The sequence below is a fragment of the Oryctolagus cuniculus genome, chromosome 1, assembly GCF_964237555.1.
Source record: "Oryctolagus cuniculus chromosome 1, mOryCun1.1, whole genome shotgun sequence".
Classification (NCBI taxonomy): domain Eukaryota; kingdom Metazoa; phylum Chordata; class Mammalia; order Lagomorpha; family Leporidae; genus Oryctolagus; species Oryctolagus cuniculus.
This window is the reverse complement of record NC_091432.1, coordinates 181,747,779-181,763,924: the sequence shown is the minus strand read 5'-3', so window position 1 is coordinate 181,763,924 and position 16,146 is coordinate 181,747,779. Positions and strand designations below refer to the sequence as shown.

Below are 16,146 nucleotides of genomic sequence, written 5' to 3'. Positions count from 1 at the left end.
AACGCCTAACATTTGAAAATTTTTTGCATTAAAATTAAAAATTCCACAATTTTTTTTTGACAGGCAGAGTGGACAGTGAGAGAGAGAGACAGAGAGAAAGGTTTTCCTTTTTCCATTGGTTCACCCCCCAATGGCTGCTACAGCATGCGCACCGCGCTGATCCGAAGCCAGGAGCCAGGTGCTTCTCCTGGTCTCCCATGCGGGTGCAGGGCCCAAGCACTTGGGCCATCCTCCACTGCACTCCTGGGCCACAGCAGAGAGCTGGACTGGAAGAGGAGCAACCGGGACAGAATCCGGCGCTCCAACCGGGACTAGAACCTGGTGTGCCGGCGCCGCAGACGGAGGATTAGCCTATTGAGCTGTGGCGCTGGCCAAATTCCACAATCTTTTAAAAAATGGTAGCATTTAAAAAAAAAGTTTGCTTATTTTTATGTAGTTGAAAGGCAAAGTGACACAGAGAATGAGGAGACTGAGTAAGAAAGGGAGTGGGAGGAGGAAAGAGGGGGAAAAGCAGAGATAGAGAGGGATAGGGATATCTTTCTTCCAGTGGTTCACTTCTCAAATGCCTGCAACATCTAGGGCTGTATCAGGCTGATGGCAGGGACTCAAGTACTTGAATGATCAGCTACTGCTTCCAAGGTTTGCCTTAGTGGGAAGCTGGATCTGACGCAGAGGCAGGACTCAAACTCAGGCACTTCTATATGGGATACAGACATCCCAAGTGGTGGTTTAACCCACTGTGCCACAACATCTGCCCCTCTGCCAACTCTTTGAAGTACCCTTCTATACACCACTGCCCACTGCCTGCCATTATGCCAGATTGCTGTTTAGAGAAAATCTGAACTACCGTGTTTTTATTTCTGAATTGTCAAATGCTTTTCACCTTGAGAATTAACCTTTCTGCTGTAAACATAACACCAAGATTGCTGTTAGGAGGGAAGTTTCTAGAATCACTTTGTGCTGGCTCTGTTAGCTCTCTTGCTGAAAAGCTTGGTCAGGTTGTAGGAGATTATTTTTTTTCTACCCTTGTTGCAGAGTGACAATGTGTTCTACAGACAGACGTTTCTGGAAAATGACAGAAAAACACTGTCTGCCACAGCACAAAGTCCAATGCTGTGTTATCGTTGATCAGTTACTTTAGGCTTCTCACTTGGACTCTCTGGCATGATTTGTGTTTAAAAAAGGGAAAGAAAAGAACCCATGTTTGCGTTGTCCCCTTGTGGTGTATCTTACCAATGCCACAAAGCTCTCCCTGTTGCTTCAGAGGATCAATAATGAGTCTAGTCAGAATGGGCTGTAACTTGATATGATTACAAGGATTAGTGCCTTTAATCTCCACTAAGCTGCAAGGTAGGGTGATGCTATAATAGTCTTTTTCTTCTTCTGCCTTTAAAATCCCAAACAGGATATTCTTGTTAACTAAACGACTTGTTATATTTGGAAGGCTGCTTGAAACATGGCAGCTTGTCAACATCTTGAGGTGGTGATCTAAGGTTTACCTTTACATGATAAGTTCCAGAAGCTTCTGAGGTGGTGGTAGTGGGGGTGACTTGGTGCAAGGAGCTAGACAGGGAACAGTAAGTCAAATATCAGTGGCAATTGTTGTACAGAACCATGGTTGTCTGAAAAGGGAGGTTTTCAGCCTTCTACCTTTGGTGGTGTTCACAAAATTGGTTGCTTTGTTTTCCTAAGTGCCCAGCCAGGCTACATTTCCCAGCATCCTTTGTAGTTGTGATTGACCATGTGACTATGAAGTTATATGAAAAGTAGGAACTTTTGTGAATCTTACAAACCATCCCAACTGTCTTCCACATGTTCTTTTTTCCCTCTTTTGGTTGACGAGATAGATTACCTCCAGAGAAAACTTGGAAGGGGTTATGTTCAAGAGGCATGGACATCCTGTAATCCTGAATGACAGCAGGGGGCAGATATTGCCAGCTGATCAGAAACACTCTTTGGATTTTAGATAAGCAGAAATAATTTCTAATGTGTTGGAGCCATTATATACATGGAGAGTCTGATACAGTATATAGACTGAGCTAATTCACAACCCATTCTTGACTCTGGAATTATTTCTGCAGCACAGGTTCTGTCAATTTTGTCTCCTAAGTCCTTTGAAAACTTCTTTTGCTCTTGAATAAAATACTAACTACATAATAATCTTTGGCAGTGTACAAGAGCTAGTCTCTGCCTACGTCTACTTCTCAGCTTCATAGGCTGCTTCTTCCTCTTGTTCTCCTTATGACACCAGTCATAATTCACTTTTTTGAACATGGTATACTCTTTCTACTTCAGGCCCTTGGTACATCCTGTTCCCATTGACTGAAATGCCCTCTCCTTCCCCGATTCCTTATCTATTACTTAGTTTTCAGAATTCTTATGTCGAGAAAAACAATGTGAGCAGTCCAGTGGACTGGACCACTTTTCCAAGAAAAGCCTATTATACTCTTAATGCTGTTTATGCTTAGGAGTTGGGAAGAATTTGCAGGGCTGCATTTTAGAAGTTGAAAGCAGAAGTGTTAAAAGTTGTTTAAAGAAAAACTGCTAACAATTCAAAGCATAAGTCAGTCTAGGTAAATTAAATAATATTTTTAAGATAGACTATTATGTTTCCATTAAAATTATTCTTATGACAGACAAATGTTTAATACTGAGTGAAAAGGAAGCAGACTAAAGTATAAAGATTAAGGAAATACGCTAAAATGTCAACTGTGGTTGAATTTGGAAAGTAGTACTTTGAAGATGTTGTTTTCTTTCCCTTTTGGCTTTTTTATTTTTCTGTGTTTTATAGAATTTATGCAATACTGTAATATTTTATAGTTGGAAAACTGTATCTACATATCACATTGTATTATGATTATATATTTCATAACTTCCCTCCTTCTTCCCAGACTATAAACTTCCTGAAAGTTGTATCTTACTCATCATGTCTATTTGGAATGGAAGACCGCTGCTTGAAACTGAATTGGATATTCAATAAAAGGTTGCCAAACGAGTAACAAATGAATTTGCCATGAAATCCTTCTTCAAGGAGGCCCATATAGAGTCCCAATTCCCTGTCCCTTAAAGTCTGGGATGTCAATTGTCAAGCTAGTGTATTGCAAGCCACTGGAGTTGGTACTGCGGTCTAGAAAATTCTATACAGTCAAAAGGACCCTACACTCCCTGACTACAGATGGAGTGTAGACCAACAAGAATAGGAGGTGAGCAATAAGAAAAGATTACAGTAGTCAAGTCCAAGTAGCTCCTTCTGCCATTTAGCATTACTGTTGGTATTTCAACTGGAGACTCAGCTCAGGGATGACTTCCTTGTCCAGGCAATTCATAGTGTAATCAAAAGCAGGTTCATTCCCGCCAACTTTGAATAAATATCTTGTTTAACAAAAGGCATAATGACAGAAACATGAAGATTTATTTTAGCTAACCAGGGTTAATACACATGGGATTCTATAAGAAAAGCTAAAATAAAGACAATAATGTCATAGCCAGACACAAACTGGGTTTAACCACCAGGGTCTCACCATATGGTTAACAAGTGAGTCTCTAGATGAAGCTGGAAGACAGAGCCACATGCATGGAGGAATGGGCTAACACTCATTTGAATGTCTTTGACTTCCCATGGCAAATGCTCCCCAACCTGGACTTTGGTTCTGTTGATCTTCAAATACCCCAACTCCTTGTTTGCTGCCCTCTCTCCCCTGTTCTTTAATTCCTACCAATCCCAACTCCAAGAAGATACAAAACACAGTCTGTCCTCTTTCTATTGGTGTGTCATTCCCAAGAATGTGGTCACAGTGATCAGGTGGGGAGCCACTGTTCTGCAGGAAGCGCCCTTTGGCACCATTCATCCCTGTATACAGGGGCTGCTTGTTCAATGGCTTTGTCTACTCTCCATCTAGGAGTATTGAGCCTGGTGGAATTCAGTTCTGGAAGGTTTCATGAATGAGGCTGGATGAACAGGCAAGGGAAGTTTTACAAAAGAGAAGCTAATACACAATTACAAAGACAGATTTATATTTTGGGTATCCTGAAGACATCACGGCACTTCAGAGAAAATCTGACCTGACTGTTCATTGGGAACCACAGGCCCTAAGACCTTCTCCTACTTACTATAAAATGTGTTTTGTGGTCATATGTATGAGAGGTCCACATGAACTTTCAGATGAAGGGGCTGAGATATAAGATGAAGACATCTTTAGGGCAGGGGGTGCCACTGCCTGTCTATTCTGCAGATGGGGTACAACTGGAGAACTTGGGTTTAGGTGTGGACATAACAGGTAGGGTGTGTCTGATGAGAATGGTAGTCAGGTGACGGTAGCCACCCACTGGCACAGGAGTCATTCATTTCTTCACTCTATCATGGGAGTTAAATCCTTAAAACCTACATCATGGGCTGGTGCTGTGGCTAAGCCGCTGCCTGCGGTGCTGGCATCGCATATGGGTGATGGTTCAGGTCCCAGCTGCTCCATTTTCAATCCAGTTCTCTGCTATGGACTGGTAATGCAGTGGAATATGGCCCAATTCCTTGGGCCCCTGCATCTGCATGGGCAGCCAGAAAGAAGCTCCTGGCTTCAGATCGGCACAGCTCTAGCTGTTGCAGCCATTCGGAGAGTGAACCAGTGAATGGAAGATCTACCCATCCATCTCTCTCTGTCTGCCTCTGCCTCTCAGTAGCTCTGCCTTTCAAATAAATAAATCTTAAAAAAAAAAAAAAAAAACCCACATCACAAATGAATGATCCAGAGGAAGGGAGAAACAGTAGCTGGTTTTTGTTCAGTGTTGGTGTTTTTTTTTGTTTTTGTTTTTGTTTTTGTTTTTTTGTTTTTTGACAGGCAGAGTGGACAGTGAGAGAGAGAGACAGAGAGAAAGGTCTTCCTTTTCCATTGGTTCACCCCCTAATGGCCGCCGCGGCCGGCGCACCGCGCTGATCCCAAGCCAGGAGCCAGGCGCCTTCTCCTGGTCTCCCATATGGGTGCAGGGCCCAAGGACTTGGGCCATCCTCCACTGCCTTCCTGGGCCACAGCAGAGAGCTGGACTGGAAGAGGAGCAACCGGGACAGAACCAGCGCCCTGACCGGGACTAGAACCCAGTGTGCCGGCGCCGCAAGGCTGAGGATTAGCCTAGTGAGCTGCGGTGCCAGCCAGTGTTTTGTTTTTTAATTGAATGTAAATATCTTTATAAACAGCATATGAGGGTAGTTCAGAAAGTTCATGGAAAAATGAAATTAAAAGATAAATTAATTTTTGGTGAAAAAATTTTGAAATCTACACATAATATCTTCATAAAACACATTTTTCATGGGCTATTTGAGGACATTTAATACTATCACCCCCTACCGTCCATTCCTAGCTTCCCCCCTGACCTCCTGGTCCCTGTTGGCCATGGAACGTGTGAGGCCAACAAAGATGGTCTATCCTACAATTTCAAACTGCACCTGCTATCTGTTCTAATGACTCCCATCTACTTCTGATTTGAATGGGCTCCAGGTTCCTCTTGGATTTACCTCTGCCATTTCTCACACTCATCTGCCCCTTGCCTTTCTACTCTCACTGCTCTGAGGTCAGTCTCCCAATGCCTCTCTCCTAAAGTAGTATCATGGTTTCTTACTGCCCTGCTTATCTCAGTATTTCTCTTTTTCAATCCATTTTTATTGCACTGCTATGGCTTACTCTTCTAGAAGCATAGCTCTTTAGGCTCACTCTACCTACCTTTGTCTGAACTTGGCAGGAATTCAAGGTCTATTACGGTCCAGTCACAACCTACTTCATTTCTGTACTTGGTGCTCTATCAAGACTAAAGTTCACAGGGTTCCCAGTACAGCATCAAGACCTTTCTCCTGCCATGATTTTTTCCATATTCTCATCTGCTTCGAACTATTTTAACCCCATCCTTTCATGTTCACATTCTATCAGTATAGATGGCTGAGATAAAACAACAATGCCAAAATCTGACCTTGAGTGATAGAGAAGTGAAATGAAGGCCATGTTAATCTGCTTGATTTAATCATTCAATACTCTATATGTATTCCAAAGCATTATATCCATAAATGGATACAATTATGATTTGCCAATTAAAATATGAAATTAAAAATCATAAAACTTCTCTTATCACTTATCTTAGAATTAATCTTTTCTCTTCTAAACTTCTGCGGCGCTTCTCACTTTTAGAGTGTTTCAGGTTTATACTCCAACTTTCCTACTAGGACAGAATCTCTGGCAGCAGAATTTGTGTCTAATTTGCCTTTGTGCTCCTCAACCTAGAACTTTGTATCCCCTATTAATATTTGAAAGAACAAGTGCATAAATGATACCTGCAACTTGGCAGTTAATTGTCACGTTCACTCCTTGCACTGTTTTGATGGTGCCTCCTACATCAACTGTGACTGCAGGCTTCTCCGTGTTGATCACAGTCATGCGTGATGTTTTCACGAGTGGCTTTCCTGAAGATGAGGAAGAATGCAAGATGTTACTGGACAATGTCTGTGGCTTTAGGCCATTCCCTTGAAACAAGGGCTCCATAACCAACCATGAACAGCTGGCTTACTTGTTTTTTTTTCCCTATTATTTTTTCACTTGAAGGAGTTCTAACTGCACAATATAAAACCACCTTCATGGCCTCCTGCTATTGACCAACCACAGAGTTGTCAGAAAAAGAACAAGGGTTGATGAGTCTGAAGATAGAGCATGGTGTAGAAGTTGGGATTATTTATGCATTTTAATCACCAAATTAACAAATGATTCTACATTAATTTTTGACATAAAAATGATACATCTTTGTCAGCATACATGTAATGTTTTAATACCTGTATATCTTGCATAATACATTAGATTTTAAGACCTTATCTTTTTTAAAGACATTAATTTATCTACAGGTAGAGAGGGAGGGAGGGAAAGAGAGAGGGAGAAGAAGTGGGAAAAGAAGAGGAAGTTTTTCTTTTATCTGTTCATTCACTCCCCAAATGGCTCTAACAGGCCAGGCTGAAGCCAGGAACCTGGAACTCTGTCCTTGTCTTCCACATGAGTGGCAGGGACCCAAACACTTTGACCATCTCCCACCACCTTCCTACGTATATTAGCAAGGAGCTGGATAGGAAGTGGAATAGCTGGGACTCGAACTGGTGCTCCAGCATGGGATGCCAGGTGTCATAAGCAGGGGTTTAACTTGCTGTTTCAGAAAGCTGGCCTCAAGACCTTATTTATTTATGTTTTTTAAAACAACTTTTTACTTCGAAATATCCAGGGATTTACAGCATTTATAAGAAAAATTAGAGAGCAGACCCTTGTATCCATACCAAGTTTTTCCCTAATGGTAACATCTTACAAAACAGTACAGTATATATGGCTCCCACATTGATGCTCATAGTGTGAAGCTACAAAACATTTCCATTGCTATAGATATCATTCATGTTGCCCCCAAACCCTTCTTAACCCTTTAGCAACTGTTAACATGGTCCCAATCTTTATAATTTTATCATTTCAAGAATTTTAAATAAATGGAATCATATAGTATGTATGATTCTTTTATCTGATTGCTTTTTCCATCCAGAAAATTTCTCTGGCTGTTCTTCTAGGTCTCACAGGGTAGTATGATTACACATATCAACAGTCAATTCTTTTTATTGCTGAGTAGTGTTCCATGGTATAGATGGTTAGCCATTTACCAGTTGAAAGGACATCAAGGTTGTTTCCAAGTTTTAACTATTACAAAAGAAGCTGCTACGAACATTTCAGTGCAGGTTTCTGTACGAGTATAAGTCTTTATTTCTTTGGGATAAATGCCCAGGTGTAAAATTTCTGGGTCTTCCTAGGTCATATGTCAATTGCATATTTAGTTTTTTTTTTTCTTTTTAGAAAGTATCAAGCTGTTTTCCAGAGTGGCCACAGCATTTCACATTCCCACAAGCAGTGTAGGAATGCTGCGGTTTCTCTGGGTCAAGCTGAAGCTGGGGGGTTAGGAACCCAATCCATATCTCCCATGTGGATGGCAGGGATCCAACCACTTGTGCTATCACCTACTGCCTTCCAGGGTCTGCATTATCAGAAAGCTGGAACCAGCAACAGGATTTGGGAACTGGTCCAGGTACGGGAATGTCTGAACAGCTATGTCAAATGCTTACTCCAGATTGTTTTTTCACTGTTGAATTTTGAGGGTTATTTTTATTCTAGATATTAATCCTGTCAGATATGCAGTTTGCAAATACGATATCCTCATCTATAGTTTTTCTTTTCATAATTTAAAAGTTTGTCCTATGAAAGATTGTATTTTGATCAAGTACAATTTACCAATTTTTCTTTTTATGGATCATACTTTAGATATCAAGTCAAAGACCTATTCACCTAGTTCTAGATTCTGTAAATGTTTTCTTATGCTTTGTTCTAAAAACTTTATAGTTTTACATTTTACATGTAACTTGGTGGTACATTTTGAATTACTTTTTGTATAAGGTATGGGACTATGTCAAAAGTTTTCTATCTATGGATTTCCGATTGTTTTATCATCATTGAATGACAGGGGCTCATTCCTATACTGAATTGCCTTTGCACTTTTTTTTTTTAAAAGGATTTGTTTGTTTGGAATTCTGAATTAGAGAGAGAAAAGAAGAGATAGAAAGAGATCTTCCATCTGTTAGTTCACTGCCCAGATGGCTGCAATGGCAAGGGCTGGGTCAGGCTGAAGCCAGGAATCAGGAACTTTATCTGGGTGTCCCACATGGGTGTAGTGGCACAAAGACTTGGGCCATCTTCCAATACTTTCCCAGGTGCATTAGCAGGGAGCTGTACTGGAATTAGAACAGGTGGGACTAAGACCAGTGATGATATGGGATGTTGGCATTGCAGGTGGTAGTCTAACCTGCCACACCACGATGCCAGCCCCATCCTTTATACCTTTGTAAAAAATAGTTGGATATGGGAAGCAGTCCAAATAGCAGACTCATAGAATGACAATTGCTTTAAATAGCAATCTGACCTCAGAATCAGACCTTAAGGCATTCTGGTCTGGCTGTAAAGCCCATGAGAACATTTTAGGCATGGAAAGCTAAGACACTGTGGCAAAAAATGTCCTACTTAAAGGATCTCTGTGAGTGAGAGCCCTGCATAAAGAAGTAACCATCAAAGAAGGAAGTACTTTTCTCTGAAGGGAGGAGAGAATTTCCACTTTGCTTATGGTCTTGTCTAAGTACTAATGGAGTTCGTGATTCAAAAGGCTTCCATAGCCTTGGCAGATCATGTAAAGAGCCTTGGGTGATTACTAATACTATACATAAGAGTGTTAATTGTTAAATTAACAAGAGGACTCACAGTGCACTTACTTCCCATGCAGGACCCCTGTCCTCAATGAGTTGTATTATAAGAATTAACTAAAACTTGTTCTCAGTTGTGTGTGTGTGTGTGTGCACACAAATTGTTGAAATCTACTTAGTACAGAGTTGGTTTTCTGTGCATAGTTAACTGAAAACGAATCTTAATGGAGAATGGGACTGGGAATAGGAGAGAGAGGAGGAGGTGCGGTGGGAGGGCAGGTATGGTGGGAACAATCACTATATTCCTAAAGTTGTACTTATGAAATTTGTACCCATTAAATAAAAGGTTTCTTTGGGGGAAAAAATTGGATTAATTGTGTGGCTTTACAACTGGGCTCTCTCTCCTGTTCCACTAATCTATACGTGTCCTTCCTCAACCAATACCATACAATCTTAATTACTACAGCTACATAATTAACTTTTAATCTGGGTAGGCTTATTTCTCCTGACTTATTCTTCTTTGCTAATTTACTTCCTTTGGCTTTTCATAAATCCAGGGAATTTCCAAAATTCATGGAACAAATAATTACAAGAAATTTTGGTTGAAAAACGTTTGAAATCTGTTTTTAAAAACACATTCTCGTGAACTTTTAAAAACCCTGTCATATGGATTTCAAAATTTGTTTGAAATATAATAAACTCAAAATAAACTCAGCAGTTCATCAGCTTTTGAAATTGTTCTAATATATTTTAGAATAATCTTGTCTGCATCTATAAAATCTTGCTAGGATTTTGATAGGAATTACATTAAACCTGCATACCAAAGAGAGGAAGAATTAACATTTCACTGTGTTGAGTTGTCCATTCCACGAACACTGTATGTCAATCTTCCTTCTTTCATCAGAGTTTTGTAGTTTCAAGGATACAAGTCCTGTTATATTTTGTTAGATTTATACCTAACTACTTTGGTTTTATTTTGAGGGATGGTAAATGACATTTTATTTTTAACTTCAGTGTTCACTCCTGGTATACAGAAATATAATTGCTTTTTGTATCACTTGTGTCTTTGCTAAACTTACATTAGATTCAGAATTTTTTTGATTCCCTGGGATTTTTATGTAGATAAACATTTGACCTGTGAATAGGGACAATTTTCATTTATTCTATTTTAATGTTTGTCTCTTATTTTCTTTTCTTCCATTATTCCACTAGATAGGACTTCTAGGATTATGGTAAATAAGAGTGATAAAACTAAGTTTTGGGTGATGAGTGACTTTCAATGGAAACCTGGATTTTTGCATTATATTATAAGACCTGGGATCTTATTTATAGCTCCTATTTTAGCTGGCTTTATTTGAAGTCATGCTATGGGAACAGCAAGATGCTACCTCTGTTAATCCCCAGTGTCAGTAGAAGTTCGGGTTCCCCACTCAGCTTCCATTATTGGGGTTGGCAGCCCTAATTCCGGATGGGCAGGGTTGGGAGTTCTGGCTCCCTCCATGATCTCTACTGACAACACTGTAGAAGGAATCTCGTTAGTGCTAGAAGCTGGTAACATTCCTGATTCTCCAGCAGGCCTTCTCTATGACCACTCCACTGGGGAGGGGAAGGAGGGTAGTTTAGGGTGAAAGGCAACTTGAGAATCCTCATGAGGTCTCTGAGCTACTCTCTGGTGGGGATGAAAATCCTCACCTTCTCTGGACAGCATTCCACGTGGGTTTGGCACACCTCATTCTGTCTAGGGGACAAGTGTAGGCTCCCTTCTCAGCTTTTACTGGTGCAGGCAGAGTTTAGCTATAGCAGAATGGTATTTTCTAAAAGTTTTTTGTACTCCTACGCTGCGTCTTTCCTGATCCTTTTCCTGGAGCAGACTTTTAGTTGGGGCTTGCTCTTTTTCTCTTTTGGTACTCACTGGCATTTCTTGTATTCAATTATTTCAGCTCCAAGTTTGGGATTTATGAGGCAAAAAAAAAAAAAAAAATTCCCAAGGAGTTCCATAATTGTATTGTTTCTCAGTTTCCAAAACTGTTAGCCAGTTTTCTTTCTTTTGTCTAGTTTTTAACCTTCTGTTTTACATATAATAAGCAAAAATTTCAGTTGTATTAACCAGGATGAATAGGGAAATTTATACCATCCACTCCACCTTCGTAGAAGTTCTGGGTATATCACACTGTAGTGGGCCTTTGTCAGCATTTCATGCACATCACCACAAAATACAATGAAAAGGTTAGTTTATTGAGTATCTTGGGGAAATACCACTCTGAATGAGATCATTTTCATATACCTGAAGCCCAGAGTCAAATGGATTGAATTTTCTTGTAGCCATTTTATAGACAAGACATTCTATCATGGAATTCACTCTTTTCTGCCTTCATTAACTGTGGAAAACAGTTCTGCAGTCATCTACCTCCTTTATCTGTGTATTTTTTTATTCCTGCTCACACTGTCATACAGCCTCTTATTAGAAGCTGCCTTTTTTTCTTTTTCATTTTAATTGCCTTCTAGGCATAAGTAATTAAGCTTGCTTAGAGCTGTGTTTGGAGGATGGAGGATATAGCTCTTTTTAATTTTTTTAAAGATTTTTATTTATTTGAGAGGTAGAGTTATAGACAGAGGGAGAGACAGAGAAAGGTCTTCCATGTGATGGTTCACTCCCCAGATGGCTGCAACGGCCAGAGCTGTGCCGATCCGAAGCCAGGAGCCAGGAGCTTCTTCCAGGTCTCCCATGTGGGTGCAGGGACCCAAGGGCTTGGGCCATCTTCTACTGCTTTCCCAGGCCACTAGCAGAGAGCTGGATTGGAAGAGGAGTGGCCGGGACTAGAACCAGTGCCCATACGGGATGCCGGCGCCACAGGCGGAGGATTAACCTATTGCGCCATGGCGCCGGCCCCAGATATAGCTCGCTCGCGCTCTCTCTCTCTCTCTCTCTCTGATAATTCTGACTTTCAAATAAGTAAATAAGTAAATACTTATTTTTAGAAAAAGAACTGTGTTTAAGGATGAAAATTTCAACAAGATTCTCAGGAGCTCATCTCTGAGTATGTGCACAGGTTTCTCTATTTTGACTGTTTAGGGCCTTTCTCATTTCTTAAGCTATATCCCATACACTTGAGATTGTTTACAACTTGATGTGAAGATGAGAGATTTAGTAATACAATGACTTGTGGGTGTGATAAAATGCATGGCAATTACAGGAGAAAGCAGTTGGAATGGCACTGAATAAATACTGGCATACTCACCTTACCTCCACTACCTTTAAGAAGCTACCCAGTTCTGACTGCAGATCTATCCTAAACCTAACCAGCATCTCTGTTCTTATAGTCTAATGCTCTCATCATGTCTCGTTGGATTAGAGTGTAACCCAACAGTACTTGGGTCTCCTTGCTTCCATTCTTCTCTCACTACAGTCTCTTCCTGTGAAAGCCATAGTGACCTTTCTCAAACATTAATCAGAGCATAGAAATTTTGTGCATTAAAATTTTCAGTGCATTTTAAACACAACTGCAAGTTCCCTTTCACAACCAACTATTCCCTACATTGTAAGTCTACCTGCAGTCTACCTCTCCTACTACATTGAGTCCACCCTCTCTCTCCCCAACAATCACTATGCTCCAGCACACTGGCCTTTCTTCTTTCCTCCAACACAGTGGCATCTCTGCTCCAGCTGTTTCCTGTCCTCGACATCCCCCAGCTATGGCATTTCACATGGCTACCTTCCTCTGTACGAAAACATGTTGTGAGGCCTTTGTTAACCTGCCACTTATCCCTTGCTCCCCTGCTGCGCATTACATATCTCATCACCAGCTTAACATTTTCATAAGCACTGAAACTGTTGGAATCTATCATACAGACTTGTGAGGAGTTTATACCCAGCTGCGCTACATCTTACCACGTCATCTCCATAAGAGCAGGGAAGACATCTCTCTTATTCTTTTCTTTTTTCCTATCAAGTCCTGGGATATGGCAGGTCCTCAAATAAATATATTTTAAATGAAAACATGGTACATATTATATGCTGTATTTTTTAAAAAAGATTTATTTACTTGAAAGGCAGACATATAAAGAGAATGAGATAATGAGAGAATGAGAGGAGAGAGAGAGCGAGTGAGCGAGCAAGAGTGCTTTCTGCTGGTTCACTCTCTCAAATGGCTACAACAGCCCTGGCTAGGTCAGGCTGAAGTCAAGAGCTTGGAGCTTCATCTGGGTCTGCCACATAGGTGCAAAGGCCTAAGTGCTTGGGCCATCTTCTGCTGTTTTCCCAGGCACATGAGCAGGGAGCTAGATGGGAACTGGAGCAGTTGGATTCAAACCAATGCCCATATGGGATGCTGGCACCATGCTACACTACAATAGTGTTCCATGCATTTTTATTTTTATAGCAACCATGAGAGGAAGCAGGTAAATATTACTATCTTTTATATGGCAAAGGACATAGACTCAGAAATGGTCCATGTTTATACAAGGGCACAGAGCTAGCAAGTAATAGGGCTGAACTGGACCACAGATCTTTGCCCTGAAGTCCAGTGCTTGGTACAGGGGTGCCAAATCCTTGTCTGCAGTCTGGCTGCCTCAGGATCCCCAGGGCACTTGTTAAAGCATAACCTGTCCTGCTCTTATACAAGAGTTGCCTCACTGTGTCATAAAAACAACTGCACCGATGGGGAAAATGAGGTTAGGGACTACAGAGTTTTAGACTCACAGTTACCAAGTTATTTTTCCTATAGGAATTTTAATAATAAAGGTGGCTTTTTATAGCTGCAAGTGCATAGCTATAAAATTCAAATGTCACAGAATTAAATCCAGCCCTTAATTAATTATATCAAGCTTTTGCTGAAAAGTAATGGCCCTTTCTGCTATCAGTAGAGGTGGTGTTGTTAACATAAGCTACTTCTTTTGTGTTCTTATTACCTTTATGATTCACTGTTAAGGAAAAGCACTGTTACCCAAGTATTTGTGGTGAAGAAATTTTTAAGAAAATAAAGTATCTTAGTCAATTGACACTATGGCATCTATTAGAAAAATGCTTATGGCTTATTTTTGTTCTACTATAAATCTATTAAATCTGATCTCAAGTGTGTTTGTGTGTAGGAGGGCAGAGAAGTAATCTTTAACAAGTTTCTAGGTGATTCTGATATGTAGCTAGGCTTAATTTCAATACATTGCTCTTAGTTTCTTTTTTACTGTTTTTTCTTTTTCTGTTTCCTGGAAAGTGACTTCCTTTGAGACATTACTAGTTTGCTATTAGAATTTTTCTAGTTGAAGCTCTTATTTTAGTGATCAGTTAAGTCTATTACAGGTCACTTGATCATCTAATACTTGAGTACAGCTCTGTAAGAACTGTCACCTGATGTGTCTATGTTTGCATGTGTGATTAAAGTCACATAATTAGTACTAGTTCAGTTCTAGAAATTACTAAGAATATGGGCTGGTGCTGTGATGTAGTAGGTGCAACCACTGCCTGCAGTGCTGGCATCCCTTATGGGCTCTGGTTAAGTCCCTGCTGCTCCACCTTCCTCCAGCTCTCTGCTATGGCCTGGGAAAGCAGAAGAAGATGGCCTAAGTCCTTGGGCCCCTGCACCCATGAGGGAGACCTGGAGGAAGCTCCTGGCTCCTGGCTTCGGATTGGCTGAGCTCTGGCTGTTGCGGTCATTTGGGGGGTGAACCAGCAGATGGACGCCCTCTCTCTCTGTGTAATTGACTTTAAATAAATCAATCTTAAAAAAAGGAGAATATGGATGCAGAGAAGGAGTGAATTGATAAATTATGTTTGTGCTAAGACAATGTTGAAAAAAAGGGTCATGGCACATTGTGCTCCATAGGCTACCTGTATAGGCAAAAATAGAAAAGAGTGCAGAGAAAGCTAGGTCATTAACACAGCGCCATCTGCAGCATGAACTGCTCCTCGGCAGCTGGTGCTATGTACACGTTGAGAGCAGCCATTGAGTTTTAGCAAGTTAGCTCAGCCCACAGAGGAAATGAGCATTAATTGATGGAAACTGATAGGGTTTACAGATCACTCTTTCATTTAATCTGTAAATTTATTTATTCTATAATTGAATGACAGCTATACTCAGAGGGAAATTATGTCAAGTTTTTAAATCTGTATAAATTAAGAAAAATGAGGAAATTAAAATAAAGGCAGGCTTTTATTTTTTTTTTTTGTTTTATATGGAATTAAAAATAATCCCCCCCCCCCAAAGAAACTTTTTATTTAAGGAATTCAGACTTTCTGCATTTCCTAAGTACAACTTTAGGAATATAGTGATTCTTCCCACCATACCCACCCTCCTGCCTACTCTCCCACTGCTCCTCCTCCTCATTCTCCCATTCCCAATCCCATTTTCCACTAAGATCCATTTTCGATTGACTTTATACACAGAAGACCAATTCTTTACTAAGTAAAGAGTTCAACAATCTGCACAGAAAAAAGTCAAACACCAAAAAAAAAAAAAAAACTAAAAATACTGTTCAACAGTTGAGACAAGGATGGTTAAAAGTCATTGCATCTTGAAATTAATTTCATTTTTAGAAACTTAATTAACTTTAAATGAGCATCCAAGAACATCTTTTGTGAGCACTTAGACATAATTATAATACAACTCTTTGAGGACAGAGGTCCTGCAAGGGAAGTTAGTGCACAGTGACTCTTATTGTTAATTTAACAATTAATACTCTTATGTATGATACCAGTGATCACCCTGAGGCTCTTGAAATGAGCTGCCAAGGCTGTGGAAGTCCTTTGAATCTACAAACTCTGTCAGTATTTAGACAAGGCCATAAGCAAAGTGGAAATTCTCTCCTCGCTTTAGAGAAAAGAACCTCAATCTTTGATGACCACTTCTTTCTGCTAGGGTCTCACCCACCAAGGTCCTTTACGTAGGCCACTTTTTTTTTTTGCCATGGTG

General features: G+C 40.3%; 1 protein-coding gene and 1 long non-coding RNA gene across 9 annotated transcripts in view; one reads left to right on the top strand and one right to left on the bottom strand.

Annotated features, from left to right (window-relative positions):
- The window catches only part of ADAMTSL1 (ADAMTS like 1), a 1,062,044-nt gene that overhangs the window by 69,461 nt on the left and 976,437 nt on the right, over window positions 1–16,146 (bottom strand). For all 6 annotated transcript variants that reach the window (XM_008254434.4, XM_008254437.4, XM_008254438.4 and 3 more), the window contains one exon: window positions 6,311–6,439. In XM_008254434.4, the coding sequence (XP_008252656.3) occupies window positions 6,311–6,439 (129 nt within the window). The remainder of the gene's footprint in view (window positions 1–6,310; window positions 6,440–16,146) is intronic.
- LOC103347684 (uncharacterized) overlaps window positions 1–16,146 on the top strand; it is a 71,343-nt gene that overhangs the window by 2,073 nt on the left and 53,124 nt on the right. The window lies entirely within an intron of this gene.